The sequence below is a fragment of the Neolamprologus brichardi genome, chromosome 16 (genome assembly GCF_056152115.1).
Source record: "Neolamprologus brichardi isolate AB-2024 chromosome 16, ASM5615211v1, whole genome shotgun sequence".
NCBI classification, from domain to species: Eukaryota; Metazoa; Chordata; class Actinopteri; order Cichliformes; family Cichlidae; genus Neolamprologus; species Neolamprologus brichardi.
Window position 1 is genome coordinate 3,045,780 of NC_142119.1, and position 21,644 is coordinate 3,067,423.

General features: G+C 44.7%; 1 protein-coding gene across 2 annotated transcripts; it reads left to right on the top strand.

Annotated features, from left to right (window-relative positions):
• Positions 1-1,512: 1,512 nt before the first annotated feature.
• On the top strand, positions 1,513-20,716 carry LOC148098111 (sterol 26-hydroxylase, mitochondrial-like). 2 transcript variants are annotated; one of them, XM_087829932.1, is made up of 9 exons: positions 1,513-1,809; positions 2,260-2,441; positions 9,808-10,007; positions 10,161-10,358; positions 16,989-17,152; positions 17,328-17,494; positions 17,809-17,890; positions 18,051-18,251; positions 19,460-20,716. In XM_087829932.1, exons 1-9 carry the CDS (start codon positions 1,513-1,515, stop codon positions 19,574-19,576), a joined length of 1,608 nt encoding a protein of 535 aa, XP_087686058.1. In that variant the 3' UTR covers positions 19,577-20,716. The 2 variants fall into 2 exon arrangements, 1 of the variants encoding a protein (XP_087686058.1); XR_015716587.1 differs by lacking the exon at positions 17,809-17,890 and having other exon boundaries at positions 1,560-1,809.
• Positions 20,717-21,644: the final 928 nt, after the last annotated feature.

The window sequence follows — 21,644 nt, forward strand, 5'->3', positions numbered from 1 at the left end:
ACCAGGAGATGTCCTCTTGCAGAGTTTTGCCAGGGGGCCAGGTAGGGCGTTAACAGGGAGAGGTTTGCACAAAGAAATACTTTTCTTTCTTATTCTCATTTAAAATGTCTCGCTTTTATTAAATAATTATCTGAATCTTACAACCAAAGTTTTTATCTGACGTAAAATGTATAGAAAGCATACATATACCAACAAGACAGTACATCACTGTCACAACAGCGTTTGTTTTCATTCAAAGGCTTTATGGCTTTTCCTATAATACCTGGTGGGCCAGTCTCTAGTCAAAATGCCCGGGCCGATTTTTTTTTTGTTCCAGTCCAGCCCTGGTTATAATTGTAGTTAAAGTTATAGTTTTCACAAATAAATCAGCAGCAAGCCTTAAAATGAGGTGAAAAATAAGACACTGCCTATTTACACGATGTGATTTATTTGACAAAAACTGAACTAAAATGCAGAAGAAGCTTCTGAACACCTAAGTGCACCCCATGATAGAACCACATTTAGCAGTGATAACATAATTGTTTTCTATTTATCAGTCTGGCATCCACTTTGTTTTACATTGTTGTTTTAGGCCATTGAGCATTCATTCATTCACAGCTCTTTTGAGGTCACACCACCACATGTGACAGAATGCTTTGGTACAATGAGGACCTTATGGTTGACTTGAAGACTGCAAGCTGCCTAAATCATCACCCCTTCACTACCTTGCTTCACTGTTGCTATAATGTGTTTAGTTAACTCCAAACATACTTCTATGCATGCTGATCAAACATCTGGTCGTATGGTCTCATCGGTCCAAAGGACATTGTTCCACAAGTTCTGAGGTTTAGTCAGATGCAGCTTTTTGAACATAACCTGTGCTGCCCTGCTCTTTTTAGAGTAGAGGATTTCTCCTCGCAACTCTTCCAAACTTGCTCAATCTTTTTTTAATTGTGCTATCATGAACTTTAACATGCTGACTGAGGCCTTCAGAGTTTGTGATGGAGCTCAGGGTTTGTTTGTTTTTTACAGTTTCTCTGAGGGCTGCACGAAGCGACCTTGAGGTGAATTAATTAGGACGCCCAATTCTGGGAAGATTGTGTCATTATGGTAACATGCACCTGAATACTTCAGACCAGCAAACTGCCAAAACGTCTGCCTTTACACAGGAGATTACTCTTACTAATGATCAGTTAATAACGTGTATTTAATAAGAAGCACTTGGTTGCTACTTGTCCTCTGAAGTCCTTTTGAAGCAACTTTAGAAAAGGAAGCATATACTTTCTGTTTCACATGACTGACTGTGTTTTAAATTAAAAGCATTCTTTTGATTCAGTAACTAGAAACAGTCATCGATTTACTTTGACACTATAGTCAGGCTTGCTCCAAAGCAACCATCTCACTGTTACTGAGCAGAGAAATGTGAGCTTAGGTATTTTTCCATTTGCGTTCCTTTGTGGCTTCTTGTCTTTGTTGATCCTTAAACATTAAGGTTAAAGGTTAAACATTTAGCAAGATGTGGCCCCTCCCTTTATGGCTAGTCTTCTGCATGCAATAGGAGCTCTCTGTATTTTCTATTCTCCCCTCATAATGGCTGCATGGCTGTCCAGTAGACTGGTGAAGAGAAAATGCAGCTCACTGCTGCCGTGCCCTATCTCCCTGGCCCCAGTCTGCTCCAGAGGGGTGGCAAGGGTCTCCCCTGCCCCAGGGGCCCTCTCCACCATCCAGAAAAAGCCTCGGACAGTGGAAGATCTCCCACATGTCAGCTTCTTGGAGTTTCTTTGCAGAGTGGTGTTTCAGGGTTTCTACAAACGTATGCATGAGCTTCAGGTAGGCTGCAGTGCACGATCTTTATTATGTTCACTCACAGTGATACGTGCTTGTTTCAGTTGGAGTTCAAAGATGTTTTGTGTTTTCCACCTGATGCATTTCAGAAACTCTGGTGAAAAATTTGATAATCTGAGAGGTCATGGGTTTACAAGTGACTGCATTTTCCTCCAGTGACAATACATAATAGAAAATGTTGGGCTGGTTGTATGACTCTTTTTCCATAGTTACCTTCAGACAGTATCAGCTTGTCTCACAGCTAACTGACACACAGTCTTGGGCTGCTTTCTCTCTCTGATGAATCACATGCATGCTGTCTCTGTCTGGCATCTGATTACTGCCTGATTAAATATAATGTCTGCTTTTTAAATTACACATTGCAAAAATCCCCAAATGTCTTTATCTTTATTCTATAAGAATGCAGCTCTACCTTTATCACTTTTCCACCGTCAGATCTACGAGAAGCAGCTGTATGGGCCCATTTACAGAGACGGACTCAGAGCAATATCCTTGAACACCCCAGAGCTTTTGGCCGAGCTGCTGAGGAAGGATGAGAAGTTCCCTTGTAGAGGAGACATGAGTGTGTGGAGGGAATATCGTGACATGAGAGGATTCGGCTATGGACCTTTTACAGAGTAAGACTACCAAACAGTGTAGTAATGCTGCCCCACCTAAAAAAAATAATCTCATTGTGATTTCTTAGATTCTAATACGTAACAGATTTCCAGGGAAAGAGTTTTATTATGAGTGGAAGGGATTGTTTTTGACCTATTTGGGTTAAATAGATTCCTCTCAGGCTGGTATATTCCATAAAGATAAAAAATCAGAAAAATGTTACTGCTCCACAAGTTTTATGAACCGGTGACAATATAAGGGGATCAATGTTTAATTTTAGCTCTGTCAAGCTCAGTGCAGTAGCAGCAGTAAACCTATTTATGTCCTTTAGGTCGTTTTTGACCCAGCAGTTTGAGTTTCTTATGTTTTGGTTTATTTTTGCATTTTGGATTGTTTTCTGAGACTCGTATGCTTTGCTGATTATTATTAGAATTCTATGTTTCTGTTTATTCGTGTTTAAGGATTTGTTCTTCGGTTGTGTCTCATGTTTAGCATAGTTTGAGTTCCATGTGTTATATTCTGTCTGCCTCTCAGTGTCGAGTCTGCGTCCTTGTGTGATGGTTTCTTGTTTCCTGTTTTATTGTGAAAGTCCGTGTCTTATGTGAGTGTATTCAGTTTGCCTCCCTTGTCTTGTCAATTACTTCCAGCTGTGTTCCCCACCTGTGTGTAATCTCCCTGTATTCTCTGAGTGTATTTAAGTCGTGTCTTCTGTTGTTGTAGTCGCTGGTCCGTCTGCGTATCTACTGTGTTTTTTCCCTGCTGTCGCCACCATGTACCTTTGTCTACATTCCTTCGTGTTCATGTTTGCTGTTCAATAGTTTAGTTTGTCTCAGTATAGATTATTTTTGTTCCGTTTTGCCATTTCCACCTGTCCTGATTTGTGATTTGAGGTGAAAGACAAACGACTGGAGGTCCATTGTGCGTCAAAACAATGATTTTATTTAAACACATATATGTGGGAAGATGAGCTCTGCAAAACATCAGCCTCGATCTTCCCAGAACAATAAACGAGCAGTCGTATATATAACATCAGGGTATCAGGAAATATAACGCCCCTTGTGCGTCCAAGCAGATAGATAAAATGCATCAGTTCCAGTAATTCCGACCTTGGACATATTCTAAAAAAGAACAGTTCCTTCCTCTGTTCCTCCGCCACCGCCAGATGCTTCCTGTTATTTCATTTACTGCACTTCACTTATCTGTGGAACTAAACTGTCACGTATGCAGGTAAAACAACTTTGCAGTTTCGAGCAAACAAGTCTAGATACTGTGTATGTGTACAGGCAGCCTATGTGTCTTGACCTCAGTGCATGACCTCACTCGACAAACAAAGACATTCTAGAAGTATACTTCCTGACTTCGTCTGAGTCATCTGTTACCAGGCAGACTCCAATGCAGCAGGCTGCTGAGTGCACACAGGACTGTATTCTGTTTACAGGTTATATGTGGTGTATTGTATTGTAAGCATGTATGCAATCCTCTCATAGCTTGGGTCACCTTAAACTAATCAATAGATCGGCCAGACATCGCGCTGACCGAAGCTTCAGACCATTATCAATTAACTGACTGAGCTTCAACCCTTTAATTAGCACAAAAATGCAATATGTGTATAACATGATTACAGTTGCACCTGCAATGAAAGATTATTATGTAATTATGCTCACACCTGAAATACAGACTTTAATGTAACATCAACAGCTTCAATGAATGCTCTGATGAAATGATAATGATAAATGATAAGTAATACAACAGTAATGATAATGGTTATGAATAGTAACAGTAAAATAATATTCTAATCTCCACACACCTTTGTTCTACAATAAACCGCATTCCCATCTCAGCAAGTGCCTGCAATTGGATCCTCTTTCATTTCCTCTACACGGCTCACTCCACTCGCCGTGACAGATACCAGTCAGTAAATATCAGTAAATAATCAAAGTAGTCAATGAAGGTCAGGTCTGTCTGTTCTGCTGTACTTTAAACACAAAACGTTACTCTGTTCACAAGACAAACTGGTTTAAAATAGTGCTCAAAATGAAGGATGCACTCTCTCAATGTTTCTATGCATTTTATATATATATATATATATATATATATATATATATATATATATTTATTGTGGAGGTATGTAATAATGACAGGAGAGGTCTCAGTGTCTCAGTCACTCCAACTTTATTAACTGACTCTCAGAACATCACATACAGTAAGCACCAAAATCTCCACCCCAGCACTTCCCTTCAACTTGGGTGTGAGTGGAGCCACCTGGTGGTCCGCCACACATACCCCCCCCCCCCCTCCCCCGAACACACAGTTAGGTCTCTATTCAGTCCAGGACCCTGGGCCTAAGCAAACGGCCCGAACGACTGAACCTGGGAGGGAGAGAACAGGCAGAGGAAGGTCCATCCTGTGAACGAGGCTGGTGAAGGCGAGCAGGAAAGGCAGAAGAAGGTTCAAACGCCGGTGGTCAGGGGATAGTCCTGGGGGGAAAACCAGAGTCTGTCAACCCCATCGAAGGAGGGTGGCCACGGCGATGGGCCTTGGCCGGCACTACATTACTGTCCGGAAGAACATGTGCAGGTTTAAGTCTGTCAACACACACAGTCTCCCTTCGACCCCCAAAATCCAAAACAAAATATTTCTGGCCCAGTTCGATAACCCTGAATGGGCCGTCATACAGCGGCCGCAGCGGTGTCCTGTGGGCATCATGCCTGACAAAAACAAACGTAGCAGTCTCTAAAGTCTTTGGAACAAAAGTGTCAGGCACGCAATAGTGCACCGGACCAGGAACCCGAAGCGAGTGCAAAAGCGGGTTGAGAGATAGCACAGATGGATCGAAGCAGGGGGGAGGGTTCTCGGGCAAGAATTCTCCAGGCACGCGGAGGGGCTGACCAGACACTAGCTCAGCTGGGGAAGCGCCGAGATCCTCCTTAACCGCAGAGCACAGCCCAAGCAAAACTCACGGGAGGCAGTCAACCCAATTGCCATCCTTTAAGGAGGCGCGAAAAGCAGCCTTAAGCGACCGGTGGAACCGTTCACACATCCCATTAGCTTGCAAGGCAAGGCAAGGCAAGGCAATGCAAGGCAAGTTTATTTGTATAGCACAATTCAACAACAAGGTGATTCAAAGTGCTTTACAGAGACATTAGAAACAAAAACAAATAAAAAGCATGATTTAAAATTGATTAAACCAAGCAAACAAACAAACAAACTAATTAACAAACAAACAAAACAGTATATAAAATCAAAACAGATAAAATCAGAACAGTAGATAAAATCAGTAGTTAAAATGTAAGTTTTGAAATTTAAGCTTAAGTGCGGATTAGGTGCTTTATTCAAATGCAGCTGAGAACAGGTGAGTCTTCAACCTGGATTTAAATAAACTGAGTGTTTCAGCTGATCGGAGGCTTTCTGGGAGTTTGTTCCAGATATAAGGAGCATAAAAGCTGAATGCGGCTTCTCCGTGTCTGGTTCTGACTCTAGGAACTGATAAAAGACCGGATCCAGATGACCTGAGGGATCTGGAAGGTTCATACTGGGTCAGGAGGTCACTGATGTATTTTGGTCCTAAACCATTCAGAGCTTTATAGACCAGCATCAGAACTTTAAAGTCTATCCTCTGACGGACAGGCAGCCAGTGTAAAGACCTCATAGCTGGACTGATGTGGTCCACTTTTTTGGTCTTAGTGAGGACTCGAGCAGCAGAGTTCTGAATGAGCTGTAGTTGTCTGACTGATTTTTTAGGTAGACCTGTAAAGATGCTGTTACAGTAATCAAGCCTACTAAAGATGAATGCATGGACTAGTTTTTCCAGGTCCTGTTGAGACATCAGATCTTTTATCCTTGAAATATTCTTGAGGTGATAGTAAGCTGATTTTGTTATTGTCTTAATGTGTTTTTCTAAGTTTAGGTCTGCATCCATTACTACACCCAAATTTCTCGCCTGGTTTGTGGTTTTTAGGTGTATAGACTGAAGTTCTCTGGTGACCTGTAATCGTTTTTCTTTGGCGCCAAAGACTATTACCTCAGTTTTGTTTTTGTTTAGCTGGAGAAAATTGTGGCACAACCAGTCATTAATTTCCTCAATGCATTTACCAAGAGCCTGTACAGGGCCTCGGTCTCCTGGTGACATTGTGATATATATTTGTGTGTCATCTGCACTGCTATGGCAGTTTATTTTGTTGTTCTTTATAATCTGTGCCAGTGGGAGCATGTAAATGTTAAACAGAAGGGGTCCCAGGATGGAACCTTGGGGAACTCCACATGTGATACTTGTCTGCTCAGATGTGAAGTTACCTATTGATACAAAGTATTTCCTGTTTTCTAAGTATGTTTTGAACCAGTTTAGTACAGTTCCTGTGGGTTGTATGCGGTTGTGCGGTGGACTTTAGCCCCCAGTCCATCAGCCATGGTCGACCAAAGCTCGGAAATGAACTGGGGGCCTCTGTCTGACGTAATGTCCGCGGGTGGGCCGAAACGCAAGACCCAGGTCGACAAAAATGCCTTAGCCACCACTGCTGCGGTAGTGGACGCCAGGGGGACCGCCTCCGGCCACCTGGTGGTGCGGTCAACAACAGTCAAAAAGTGCGTAAAACCTTGTGACTGCGGCAGAGGACCCACCAGATCGACATGCACATGATTGAAACGTTTGCCGGGTATGAAGAACTGCTCCAGGGGCGCCTTGGTGTGTTTATGAACCTTCGCACGCCGGCAGGGAATGCACGCCGACGCCCATTCCTTAACAGATTTGCGAAGGCCTGGCCAAACAAATTTAGAGCTGACCAGTTTAACAGAGGCCCGGACCCCCGGATGAGAGAGAGCATGTACCGAGTCAAAAACTCGACGACGCCAGGAAACGGGAACCACTGGGCGAGGGCGGCCGGTGGAAACGTCACAGACGAGCAGGGGACCACCGTCCTGCACGGGTCTGTCCTCCAGTATGAGGCCCGTCTGGGTGGATTTAAGCGCGAGGATGTCCGGGTCACCGCTCTGATCGGCAGCCATGGCGGAGTAGTCTATGCCAAGAAAGACAGGAGAAACCAGCGCACGGGACAAACAGTCAGCCACATGATTGGATTTACCAGCCACGTGCCGAATGTCCGTGGTAAACTCAGAAATTGCTGCCAACTGGCTCTGCTGGCGTGCACTCCATGAATCAGAAACCTTGGACATGGCAAACGTCAAGGGTTTGTGGTCCACGTATGCGGTAAAGTGACGACCCTCGAGAAAAAAACGGAAATGACGAGTCGCCAGGTGGAGCGCCAGTAGCTCCCTGTCAAAAACGCTGTAATTGCGTTTGCTGTCACGCAGCGTACGGCTGAAAAAGGCGAGCGGTTGCCAGACACCCGAGATTCGCTGTTCCAGCACCGCACCCACCGCTATGTCCGACGCATCGGTGGTCAGCGCAATCGGCGCTGACGGGGATGGGTGGGCCAGAAGGGCAGCATTAGCTAACGCTGACTTAGCATCAGAAAACGCTTGGATGCTTTCCGGAAACCAGTCAACGGAGTCATTAGCTTTCTTACCTTTTAACGCCCCATAAAGGGGCTTCAGCAGATGTGCCGTTCTGGGGAGAAAACGGTTGTAAAAATTCACCATCCCCAAAAATTCCTGCAGTGCCTTAACATTCGTGGGACGCGGAAATTCCGAAACAGCTCGGACTTTGTCAGGCAACGGAACCGCGCCCTCGGTGGAAATACGGTGTCCAAGGAAATCGAGAACCGGCAACCCAAACTGGCATTTAGACGGATTAATAATCAGTCCATGCTCCGCCAAACGCTGAAAAACCTGACGCAGATGGAACATGTGCTGCTCTTTCGAGCTGCTGGCCACCAGCATATCATCGAGATATACAAAAACAAAGGGCCGAGTCCATCAACCGCTGGAAGGTTTGGGCACCTTTCAGGCCAAACGACATGCGCAGAAACTCGAAAAGGCCGAAAGGTGTAATTACGGCGGTTTTGGGGACATCCTCCGCGCGCACGGGAACCTGGTGATATCCCCGTACCAAATCGATCTTCGAAAAAACCGAGGTCCCCACAAGATGGGCGGAAAAATCTTGAATGTGGGGAAAGGGATAACGATCGTTCTCTGTGACATTATTAAGATGGCGGAAATCCCCACAAGGTCGCCACCGACCATCAGATTTAGGCACCATGTGTAACGGGGAAGCCCAGGCACTATTCAAACGCTGCACGATGCCCAGACGCTCCATGGTGGCAAATTCTTCCCAAGCGACAGCCAGTTTGGCAGGGTTGAGGCGGCGCGCGCGAACACTGGGGACCCTACTGTAGTTATGTAATGCTCCACCCCATGCTTCGTCACCGTGCTCAAGAAAGTGGCGACAGTGAGTGAGGGAAACTCAGAAAGCAAACACTGAAAAACGTCACCCGAATCTAGTGAGTTAGATCCGCCTCTTCCGCAAGGGAGCGGTAATCCTTCGTGGCCAATAGCGGGGAGTTGGCAAGGCCAGCGCTCACTGGAGCCGGCAGCTGTCGGAGAAAGAGGTGGGTGAAGAGAAATCCTCCGTCATCCGCGCCCAGCAAGGACAGCATGCTCTCCATGAGCTCAAGAGCGGTGCCGTCGCCCAGGCCCGCCAGGGAAAGGAGTTTCTCAGCCCGCTCAGCATCAGAGAGGTAGTAACGCCGCAGCAGCAGCGCCTTGAGGGTGGTGTACTTGACTTGGGCTAGGGGGTCCCGGAGGAGAGTCATCATGCGGCGGGTTGACAGCGGGTCAAGTGAGGCCACCACATGGTGGTATTTAGTATCGTCGGCTGAAACTCCACGAAGAGAAAACTGAGCTTCTACGTGCACGAACCATGAAGGAGGATCGTGAAGCCAAAAATCCGGCAATTTAAGCGCCACAGCAAACGCAGCCATCGGCAGAGGTGAAAGTCCGGCGGCAGCCGATGCCTCCAGGCTGGAGCTGGCTTTGTCGTCGAGCCTTAGCATGTTCGCTACAGGGGTCACCAATGTGGAGGTATGTAATAACAACAGGAGAGGTCTCAGTGTCTCAGTCACTCCAACTTTATTAACTGACTCTCAGAACATCACATACAGTAAGCGCCAAAATCTCCACCCCAGCACTTCCCTTCAACTTGGGTGTGAGTGGAGCCACCTGGTGGTCCACCACAATATATATATATATATATATATATGTATGTATGTGTGTGTGTGCACGTGTAAGCATAGTAGCAAACAAACTGCAGACCACAGCCAGCTTAGATATTTGTGTGAGCTCTTTAGTTTACTAGCTAAAAACTGGTTGAATGGAAAAATGTAGCAGAAAATCAGCCATAATGGATGCATAAGTGTATCATAGTTCAGACTCTTTGTTGTGTTTGCGTTTGGATTTATTTATTTCAGTGCAAACATGTTTCTGTTCCAACAGGGAGGGAGAGAGGTGGTACAAGCTGAGGGTGGTGCTTAACAAGCAGATGCTGCATCCGAAGGACTCGGCCCAGTATTCTGGGATTATCAGTGATGTGGTTAAAGACTTCACCAAGAAGATGCGCAGTCTGTGCCAGTGCAGCCCAACGGGAGACTTTGTGACCAACATTGCCAATGAGCTTTATCTGTTTTCACTAGAAGGTAGCCTGAAGGTTAAAACTGCAAATGCTGAATGCTGGACCAAATAACATATTAGTTTAATGAATTAAATAAAAAAAATATTAATTTCAAACTAAAGTTAAAAGGACGCTTTGTTGTTAGCTTCATTGCCATTTCTTTTTCTTATCCATTCAGGAATTGCCTCCATATTGTTTGAGACAAGGCTTGGTTGTCTGGAAGAGGAAATTCCTGGTGGTACACAAGATTTCATCAATTCCATAGCCCAGATGTTCTCCAACAACACGATGGTGTTTATTCTTCCCAAGTGGAGCCGGAATCTGCTGCCCTACTGGGAACGTTACATTGCTGGCTGGGAGGGTATCTTCAGCTTTGGTGAGCAGTTTGAACCTCACAGTCCTGATGTGTTAGTTAAGTTTTAGAGTGTTAGGAAACAATAAACAGTATTATAAAAAGAAAAAAAATAAATCTGTGGGGGGGTTTTGCACCAACTTCCCGTAAGGAGCCACGGCATTATTCTCTATCAGCTCGTATTTATATAGTGCTTTTTTTTTTTTAAATCATATTGAGGATTCAGAATCCTTTTACAGTTCAAACTACATGTGCACCATTCAGCATCTTTTATCTTTTATCCTGAGATGTAGTGCTATGTAGTGTAATATGGTAAAGAAGCAGAGTGCAGTCAGCAAAGCTGGGCGCGAACCGGCGGTAGTAACCAGTCAGCCCCAAGAACCACCTCACCTCTTTTTTGGTCTTGGGACGCAGACAGGATGCGATGGCTGCTGTTTTGTCCAAATGTGGACGCACCTCCCCACCCCCCAAGTAGTACTCCAGATACTGTACCTCCCTCTGTCCAACCGCACACTTCTTCGGGTTGGCTGTGAGCCCTGCCCATCTCAGGGACTACAGGATCATGGCCACCCACTGCATATGCTACGCCTAGGTGTCACTATGGATGATGACATCATCCAGGTAAGTGGCAGTGTATGCAGTGTGCAGACGCAGCACCTGGTCCTGTGACACAGCACCTGGTCCATGAGACTTTGGAAAATGGCTGGGGCTCCGAACAAGCCAAACGGAAGTGTGACAAATTGGTACAAACCGTACGGAGTGGAAAAGGCCATTTTTGCCTTGGACTCTGCAGACAAGGGAATCTGCCAGTAGCCCTTGGTCAAATCCAGCATCGTGAAAAATCGAGCAGTACGTAATCGGTCCAGCAGCTCGGGGCATGGGATTAGAATCAAACTGTGACACCTCATTCACCTTGTAATAGTCCACACTGAGCCGTATAGACCCATCTTTCTTCACTACAAAAACTATAAGGGCTACACCAAGCGCAGTGTGACTTTTCTATTATTCCCAGCTTTAACATTTCCACCAATTTCTTTTTGCACAATTTGTCTTTTGCACTCCGGTAACCTGTAGGGCAATGAACGCACCATCATGCCAGGCTGCGTTTCAAACTGATGCACCATGAGATTTGTTCAGCCGGATAAGGGGGAGAACACATCTGCAAAATGTTGTTGCAATGCAGCAACATCTGCTCAGGGCCTGTGTGAGATGGTCCTTACAATGGAGGGAGGCGGGACTCATGTCTCTCCCTAACAGGGCTCATCGGAGAAGCGGTTTCAGCCTCTCTGCATGCTTTAAGGAGGTTGAGGTGATATAGCCTACCCCTGTCTGACCATACCACCTTATAGTCCACGTCCCCCACTCACCGTGAGACCACGAATGGTCTTTGCCACTTGGCAAGTAACTTTGAGTTAGAAGATGTGAGGAACACAAGCACTTTATCTCCCAGTGACAATTGCCTGAGTCTAGCCCCTCTGTTGTACAGGCGCTGCTGACATTTGTGAGCCTGGAGCAAATACTCTCATGACGACCTCCCCAATGTGTGTGACTTTGCTTGCAGGCCTAGGACATACTGAATCTCATTTATTGCTGAGTTTGAACTTTCCTCCCAGTTTTCTTTAATTAGGTCCAACACCCCCCGTGGTTTCCTGCCGAACAGTAATTCAAAGGGAAAAAATGCCGTGGAGGCCTGGGGCACCTTCTACACTGCGAACAACAGAGGGTCTAACCAGCAATCGAATTGCGTTTATCCTCGTGAATGAACTTCCGAATCATGGACTTTAAAGTCTTAGTCAATCTGAGGGTGGTAGACGCTGGTCCCAATAGATTTAATGCCCAATAATTCATAAAACTCTTTTAGTGTGCAAGACATGAACGACATGCCCTGGTCAGTATCTGTTTCGGGATGCCGACTCGGGAGATGACCTGAAACAGCTCCTGTGCCACGCTCTTTGCAGAAATGGTGCGCAGCAACACTGCTTCTGGATATTGCATTGCATAATCCACCAGAACTAATACAAAGCAATAGCCGTGTGCATGCCGGTGAAATGTCCCAATGAGGTCCATGCCGATGCGCTCAAACGGGACCTCCATTAACGGTAGTGGGCGCAAAGGCTGGGCAATGGCTGGTTGGTTAACCAGCTGACACTCTGGGCAGGACTCGCACCACTGGCGCACATCTGCCCAGCAGTCATACCCCATGTGACCGGCCATTGGGTTGTAATGAGCCGCCTGGAAAATCATTTTCCAATGGATTTTAGGCACCAACAACTGGGTGTGTTCCTCCTGTTTGCGAGTGTCATGGCTCACTCGATACAATCTGTCACTAATCAATACAAAATGGGGAAATGTCAGCCTTATGGCGAACTATCTGACCATCAATTTTCTTCAACTGGTCGAAGGCTGAGCAAACAGCAGGTGCTATATATACAAAATGCAGGGGTCCAGGGCTACGGGGATCCGTGGGGAAGGAAGGGGAAAAATCCACACATACACAAAGCTCCTCTTCAATCTCTCCACACTCCTCTTCAGTCACGCATGCTTTTGCTCCACTCACGCTTTGCCACTCAGTCGCTCTCAGATGATTCAAACAGGAAACGGGGAATCCGTTGGAATCCGGGAAATGTCCAGGGGAATCTATATACAAGACAAACACAATCAGAAATGAGCTAGGTTTTCACATAGAATGAAGAGTGTCGCTGGGGCAACACTAACACTAATTACTCAACGATCCAGCAACTTTTAGCACAGAACCACCATCTTAAGTAGTGTTCAGGAAGATCAGTGGCAGGTGTGGTAATCGGCACGTGCGCGGGCCAGAAGCAGGAGCCCAAGATGAGCTCTGCCCAGGCAGGCGGAGACAGAGGAGAGGGAGAGAGAGAGCACACAACAATAACAAAAACATGTGGCCTGACATTGAGCCAGCCAGGGAAGCACGGGAACCATGAAAAATCCGTCCCCAAAATTAAGGGTTGCGTCTGGCACGAACTAACTCCAGCCCTCATTCTACGCATTTTCCTCTGATATCTAATTTCCATTTGCACTGAGGGATATTTATGAATGTCCCCATGCACACACTTCACCTCCACCCACTCAGCCTCCAGCAGGGTTTGGTGGACCAGGGTCTGCGTACAGCCCGAGTTCACCAAAGCCTGGCATATACCCCCTGGGCACCTTACCGGTAAACGATATGTCTCTCCTGAACCAGGGGAGGGTGTCGGAGGGCTGGCAATATGTAGCACCTGTCCCACCTCCATTAACGGGCAGTCCAAACGAAGATACCCCGGTTGCCCACACCTCCAGCATTCCTGCCCCAATGCCCATGCAGCCCTAGGTGAGCTGGGCATGGTGTCCGTAACGGCCGGGACCTGTGGAGAAAACCCAGATGAAAAAGGGTTAGTCGGTGGCCTTCGTGGGGCCGGGACCAGTCGGTCCGTTATTACCAGCCATGGCTGTCCTCGTGGGTGTTCCCATCATGCCACCAGGTGGTCCTAGGCCAGCATTTGTAGCTTCAAGGCTCGCTGGCCAGTGGCAGCGGACCCAGTCCGCCATCCCAATTGGGAGCCCCTCCACAAACTGCTCCAGCATGACGGTGTTTAGTACCTGCATCTCCACTGGCATGGGGGCAGGCTGTAGCCACCTGGCCGCAGTGTCGTGCAGCCTGCTAGCGAATGTGAAGGGCCGGTCCTCCGGCCTCAACCGTCCCTCCCAGAAGCATCACTGATGATCCTCAGGAAAGAGCCCCAGCCAATTTATGATGGCTATCCTGACATCGGGGAAGGATGTTCTCGCCATCACAGGAAGGCTCAGAGCTTCTTCCTGGGCTTCCCCGGACAGCAGCGGGAGGAGCCAGAGAGCCCATTTCTGGCTGGCTACAGCATGCCTCAAAAGTGGGCTAGAACACGTCCGGGAAGGCTTGGGGATCGTTGTCGCCTGCTGTCCCCTGCTGTCCCCTGCTGTCCCCTGCTGTCCCCTGAATGGAGCTCAGTTGTGAGGAAAGGAAAACCTCAAGCCACAGAAACCACTCCAGTGGTAGGATACTGAGCACTGGTTTTCAACATGTTAAGCACAAGAAAATGGGAATAATTGGTATCAGCACGAGTGATAAGATACCTGTGGTTAAAAGCAAGCTTGTGGGTGTGTTTGCAACATGATTTTGTCCTGATCTTGATGCTGAACTCTGCGCTCCTATCTGACTGAGACGCTGGGTAAGTCAGTGACATGTCGAAAAATCGACTCAGCCCATAAAATATTTGGATCGTTTGATGTTACTGCTGAACGTGATGACGTAAAGGATACGCATGATCCGCTGCTTTGGCCAGCAGGGATTTATGTTAGCCGCTATTTTGAGGCTCACAGGCCTAAGGAGAGCAGAGTCAGCGGGGTCACTGGCATCACAGGATTGGTGTGCAGTGACTGCACCCTGAGTCAAACACTGGTGATTCTGAAGCAGCACAGGGCGGGACCTTTCAATGCCCATGACATTGAGATAAATGAGCATTAATATTGTCTCCTTTAATGCCCAAGGATTACCTGACCAATCAAGCTGTTTAACTGTGGATAAACTTTTGGTATTCAGTGATATGTTGTGTGTTCAAACTACCTTTTTAACCGAAGCAAGGTCTGGAAAATCTGAACTGTTTGCGCAAGGACTTTCATGGAGTTGGTGAATCCGCGACCGATCTGAGCTCTAGAGTTGTTCGTGGGAGAATGTCGCTATACTCTGGCACAAGAAGTATGATCAGTTAATGTTGTCAGACTGAAGGCTGATTGGGCTATAGAAATTGAGATTATTGGCAGAGATAGAAAGTTTACCATTCTTAATGTATATATGTCCGTTCAGTATCCACAGAATGAGGTTGAGTAGACATCTCTACCAGCTAATATTGATGGTGCTAGTGCCTCAGAGGCAATTACTCAAATGTGACAGAAACATTACTGTGATCTATTTAACTGTGTTAAAAGTTCCATTTTTGCAGTGGGTGAAATTGACAATAAGGGAGATGTTGTGGTGTCATCAAGAGAAATTTATGATGCAAGTAGAAATTTAAAGGTGGTAAGGCGTGTGGGATGGATAAGATATCTGCTGACACAGGGGTTTCCAAATCTTTGGTAAGAATATTGTCCTTCTGGTATGCCCATTAGTCCATGCACATAAAATGGGGTAACTGTGTGTCTGCCCCCTTTTGTGTGGGGAATGGGGGCAGACAGGGACGGATTCTGTCTCCTCCTCTGTTTAATGTTTATATGGATGATTTATCAAAGCTGTTGTGTAGTTGGCAATACTACAGTTAATCACTTGATGTATGCAGATGATTTGGTGAGTTTTCCCCCCTATAGTGCTGGGCTTGAGCAATTATTGAGGGTCTGCCCTCAATATGGTCTAGAGCAGGGGTAGGCAACACCAGGCCTCGAGTGCTAGTGTCCTGCAGGTTTTAGGTATCACCCTGGGTCAACACACCTGAATCAAATGATTAGTTTATTATCAGGCCTCGAGAACTTCAAGACATGTTGAGTAGGTAATTTAGCAATTTGAATCAGCTGTGTTGGATCAAGGAGACATCTAAAACCTGCAGGACACCGGCACTCAAGGCCTGGAGCTGCCTACCCCTGGTCTAGAGTTTTATATTCTATATAATGCCAAGAAGAGTAAAGTTTTTATTGTCAGAAATAGGGAGCACAAGGATTTGGTTATTCCTGAATTTTCTCTGTCAGGCTCCGTTCTTAAAGTGTGAAAGATTTGTCTGATGATGTGGGCATCTATAGACAATGCACAAGCTAATATGTTGAGTCGCAAATTTGGTATATGCACTATTCCAGTGAAGTTTGGACTCTTTAAAGCCTCCTACACTCCAATGTACACTGCTCATTTGTGGAAGAGCTACAGAGAAGGCAGTATGAGAAAACCCATCGTAGCATATAACAATGGAATGAGATGCCAAGGTGGAGAAGCGCAAGCCAAATGTTTGTTAGTGTTGGAGTACCTAGTCGTCATGCTGCAGATGTAGAGTTGTAGGTGTATGGTGAAGAAATGTAAACAGTATAACTGTATCTCTGACTGACGCTGCACTAAGTTCAGTTAGGTTTTATTCAAAATTATGGAAACATTGACATTTTAGCCTTTATTTAATTGTGTAACGCTATGGAATTTATTTTTTTTTATGGGCCCATGTGTGTCTTTAATAAAGTGAAACAAACAAACAGATCGGTTTTGCACTTTGCCTCTATTTTAAATGAGCTTTGTCCCAGAGTAGATGGCAGCATTTCTAGATTATGGTCTTTTGTTGCAGATTGGTGAATAATCTATTTTTACCTCTGAGAAACACTGCCTCTATAAGATGCTCTTTTTTTATATCCAGTTATGGATATAAAAGATATAAAAGTACCAGTTATGGTACTGATGGTACTGAACTGTTGCCAGTTTGGTGCAACTGTCACTACGTTTTAAAGATATGTTGTTTCCATCAAATTGAACCCAAGCTAATATGTTTCATGAAATAATAAAATGTCTCAGTTGATACAGTATATTTCATCCTATGTCCTGTTGCTAGTAAAATATGGGTTTATGAGTAAATGACTGCATTCTGTTTTGACTGATTATACAGTGTTCCAACTATATATATTTTTTGCACCATTTTTATGCACCTGTTCTAGCCAAAACATTGATTGACAAGAAGTTGGAGATGATTCAGCAGCGGGTTGACAACCAGCAGGATGTGGAGGGTGAATACCTGACATACCTACTCTCAAACACGCAGATGAGCACTAAAGATGTGTATGGCAGCGTCACTGAGCTCCTCTTAGCTGGAGTGGACACGGTAAATGGAATACCAATACTAGTAATAAAACATCACATGTAAAAAGGCACTCTGCACGGCTCTAATCATCAAAGCTCGCCACTCAGTGTATTCACTTTTCTTTTGCATGTTTCGTATGCAAGTCTCAGCATATATTTCCTCAAAAGTTTACTTTCACATTTTTTAAACTCCCAAGACCTCCAACACTCTCACGTGGGCTTTGCACGAGCTGTCCAAGAACCCTGATATCCAGGAAAGACTCTATAAAGAAGTTTCCACTATGGTACCATTAGACCGGATCCCCACCGCTGCTGACATCACTGGCATGCCGTATTTAAAGGCAGTTATCAAAGAGACGCTGAGGTGAGACTGCTACGATTTAGCTTTAACTGAAGCGATTAATGCAGTAAACAAACATGTTTTTAATAGATAGTTTTCACATATTTGTAACAGCCAAACTGAAAATCTTTGGAAGTGAAAATAGCTTCTAGTTTCCTAAAGTTTGTCTATTTAGCAGCCAAAATGGGTTTTATTTGAACTCATGGCTCTTAACAGGTTAAATGTAGACTAATTCATCAGTTTTCAAAAATCAATATTCTTATTCACCTGCATAAGAAGAAGCCAGACTATGAACCAGCCTAAAGTAACATGCAAACAAAAAATAACTTGTCTTGCAGGATGTATCCTGTTGTTCCTATTAATGCGAGGATCATTGCAGAAAAGAATATTTCTATTGGTGGATATGAGTTTCCAAAAAAAGTAGGTCTGCTTTTAACCATTGTTAGATTGTTTGTGAGTGCTTTTTGTATTAACTTAATAAGACATACGTATGATGCCTGGATATAAAAAGGCTATTGTGTTATAAGTGAGGATCAGTATTCCATATTGTGTTGACTTCCAGTTGTTGATTGCTCTACAGACGCCGTTCACCTTTTGTCACTATGCCATCAGCCATGATGAGGACACATTCCCCGACTCGTTCACATTTAAGCCAGAGCGATGGCTCCGAGACGGTCGTGAGAGGCCAAACCCCTTCGGCTCCATCCCGTTTGGCTTTGGAGTAAGAGGCTGTGTCGGTCGCAGGATTGCTGAGCTCGAGATGTATCTGCTCCTGTTTCAAGTAAGTGACAAGAAGGAGAAAAAACTGCTGAACATCCCAGGGAAACTCCTGGATTTTTCTTAAATGTGACCCAGGTGTGTCCAACAATAAGTGCGGGGGTTTGGGGGGGGGGGGGGGGGGGGTGGTAAGGGTCTCATGGGAAGTGGGAAAAAATCGGACATAAAAACCAAACAAAAGCACTCGAAAGCTAGTTGAAAATTCAGTGTCCTGTAATGGGCAGAGGTTCACCAGTCTCCAAAAACTATGTGTACAAGCTGTGGAATAATTTCAGAATGACGTCCCTGAACATGAAATTGTGAAGACTTCATTAAAATGTTCAGGGAATCTGGAGAAATCTGTTCGCCTTGTAACTTTCCGATTTCAAGGCGAACTCCCAACTCTTGAGCCACGATCGCACAATCGTGTTCAGCTTTTATTAGCACTTAGCTCAGAAGGTGGAGTCTTTGATGGAGTATTTGGGCATCAGTGTCTACGGAAATCTGGGAACCAGGCTGACAGTCAAAATTGGATGCAAGGGATCTTCGGGCCCTTTGGGCATTAAAAACAGGTATAATAGAAATCACTGTATGCATGTGATCATGATCTAGAAATGCTGCCATCTTCTCTGGGCCAAAGCTCATTCAAAACATTATCAGATGAATTGAAACCTGAAATAATTTTCGAAAACATTTTCTCCAGACTAAATGAGAGGGAGTGTTAAATGGCCTGTATTTGTATAGCGCTTTTCTAGTCCCTAAGGACCCCAAAGCGCTTTACACTACATTCAGTCATTCACACACTGGTGATGGCAAGCTACATTGTAGCCACAGCCACCCTGGGGCGCACTGACAGAGGTGAGGCTGCCGGACACTGGCGCCACCGGGCCCTCTGCAGTGTCTTGCCCAAGGACACAACGACTGAGACTGTCCAAGCCGGGGCTCGAACCAGCAACCTTCCGATTACAAGGCGAACTCCCAACTCTTGAGCCACAATCGCACAATCGTGTTCAGCTTTTATTAACACTTAGCTCAGAAGGTGGAGTCTTTGATGGAGTATTTGGGCATCAGTGCCTACGGAAATCTGGAACGGCTTCATTAATGCTGAAGGGTATATATGTGTCTTATGCATCTCTGTTGTTTGTGATTGTGTGAGATAATACATTTGTCTATATTCAAATCAATTGTCATCCACGTTTCAGAGAACTCACTAACTCTATTTTTTTTTCACAGCTTATCAGGCAGTTTGAAATCAAACCCGACCCCACACTGGGAGAGCTGAAATCCATCAGCCGCACAGTTCTGGTACCAGACAAACAACTAAATTTGCACTTTGTGGACAGAAGATAAGAAAAGACAGCAGACTGAGTGATGGTGGTTTGTATTAAGTCAGTGAGACGGGAGCAGAGGATTTTAAACCTTTGTAATCACAAATTGAAATACTTAAACTCATCCAATTTTAAATGTTGTATCATCAAAGTAATGCTATAAGAGTTCAACTTAACACTGTTCCTCTATGTATGTACTGCAGCAGTCAGCTTATAGTTCTGTATATCCATCCTCTCATAATCTCTTAGTGTACTTAGTGATATAATAATAATTCTTTATTTAAAACAGACAGTGCAGTTTAACATAGTCCAAGTATAAAACATGAAACTGATGTGCTGCACATAATATTATAGCTATAGCTAATCTTCAACAATTGTCCCTTGTTGGGCTTACATTCACAATACACAGAGTTAAAACATACATGTTCATGAAACCAAAATACACCATGAATACAGCTACAATTAACAGACAATGTAAAAACAAACAAACAAACCCCACAAAAAAAAGATTAATTGAAATCACTGCACCTCTGATTTCCCTTTAACTAACTTGTAACCTTCAATGTAAAGGAACTAATATCTGTAATCAATTTGATATCAGATGGCAAGCCTTTATGGAAAATGCTGATTGTCCAAATTTAGACCTGCGATATGATATTTTGCAGTTGCCATTCACTATACTCCTAGTAATGCAATTACTATCTTGTCTTTGGATGTATCTATTAAGACACTCTGGGACCAGCCTATTTATACACTTGAAGGGTAATTTAAGAAAACACAAATAAAGCTCCTAAACTAAGTGAATTATATTTTTTTAAAATGTGACAATGATTCCACCGAACAGATTTTTTATCAATTATTTTCAAAGATTGTGTAGAGGAATTTCTTTCACCTAGATATTAATGACATTATTTATTGTATTAACATGTCTGACACTCATACTGTAAGACAAATGGTAGGGGGTGTAGCCTTTTTTGTCTTTTGTCTCTTGAGGACTCTGGGAAGTAGCAAGGGAGTGTGAACCTTAAGGTGTGAAACAGCTGTGTACTGCCTTTGTTCCTGGAGAAGGTATTTAACTGAGAGCCATTCTAGGTTCAGAGAGACTCTGCTGACCGTCGGTCCCGCGGCCATGGGGGCTCCACAAGCTTGTTTGTATGTTGTGTGCATGAATTAAAAGAATGTTAGCTACCGCTCACTGCTCGTCTGCAGGCTTTATTTAAGTGGAAAACTTCCACAACAATTGATTATATAAGGATGCTGAACTGTAGATGGTGCTGCTTGAGTCCAAACTGTCATAAAATATAAAAAATGAGAGAATATCGTGGAATGCGTAAATAACTGAGGTGCTTATCTTATCTTATTTTGGAAATCTTGGAAAAACACCTGAATTAAACTGAAAAGAAAGAGGCACAGGCTAACTGCAAATTCCTGCGAGGGTGTCCCAAAAGTTGCCACTGTGTTGTAACCTATGCCTTGTAGTTAAGTGCATGTGGCCTTCTTCTGTCAAACACTTATTTGTGCTTTTTGATTTCTTTTTTAAATTCGGACTATTCAACAATCTTTCCATCACATGCTGCAACTGCAGCCCTGGTGGGGAATCACCAGAAGACACCATGTGTACTGTGGAAGGAAAATCCTTTAATCTCTTAAATAATAGGCATCTATTGCCCACCATAGCACAGACACATACTTTATATTAACCAGTGTAATTCTGTGCTGCTTGGAGGTAACACTGCAGACACATTTTTAGAGCATCTCGGGTGACTTTTCCTGGATGTGCTGAGCAGCCAGTGGTGCACACAAGCAGCTGGCACTGAGGCGTTTAGGGCTGTGGGCGCACTAAGAGCTGCGGGAAATGAATGCCCTGACTCTGCCAGCAGAGCTGTGGTTCCAGTAATGAAGTAGTGCCAAAGCGTTTAAAATAGTCACTCAAATGAGGTAGCCAAGTGTCAATCATGCTGAGTGTAAACAATCAGCAGTCGCTTGAAGGAGCAGTGAAGAAGAAGCTCTAAAAGTGTCCATGTGTGAAATCCTGCTGTTCCTTAGTTTAGCTTGAGTGTTAAAGAGAAACCTGGTTAACAAGCATTTTA

Bases quoted from the DNA above. Each gene is read 5' to 3' on its own strand.
- LOC148098111 (XM_087829932.1), top strand. From the start codon at position 1,513: ATGGCTAGTCTTCTGCATGCAATAGGAGCTCTCTGTATTTTCTATTCT. The intron at 2,442-9,807 runs GTAAGACTACCA...CTGTTCCAACAG, and splicing joins GGCTATGGACCTTTTACAGA to GGAGGGAGAGAGGTGGTACA. The intron at 18,252-19,459 runs GTAAGTGACAAG...TTTTTTTCACAG, and splicing joins TGTATCTGCTCCTGTTTCAA to CTTATCAGGCAGTTTGAAAT.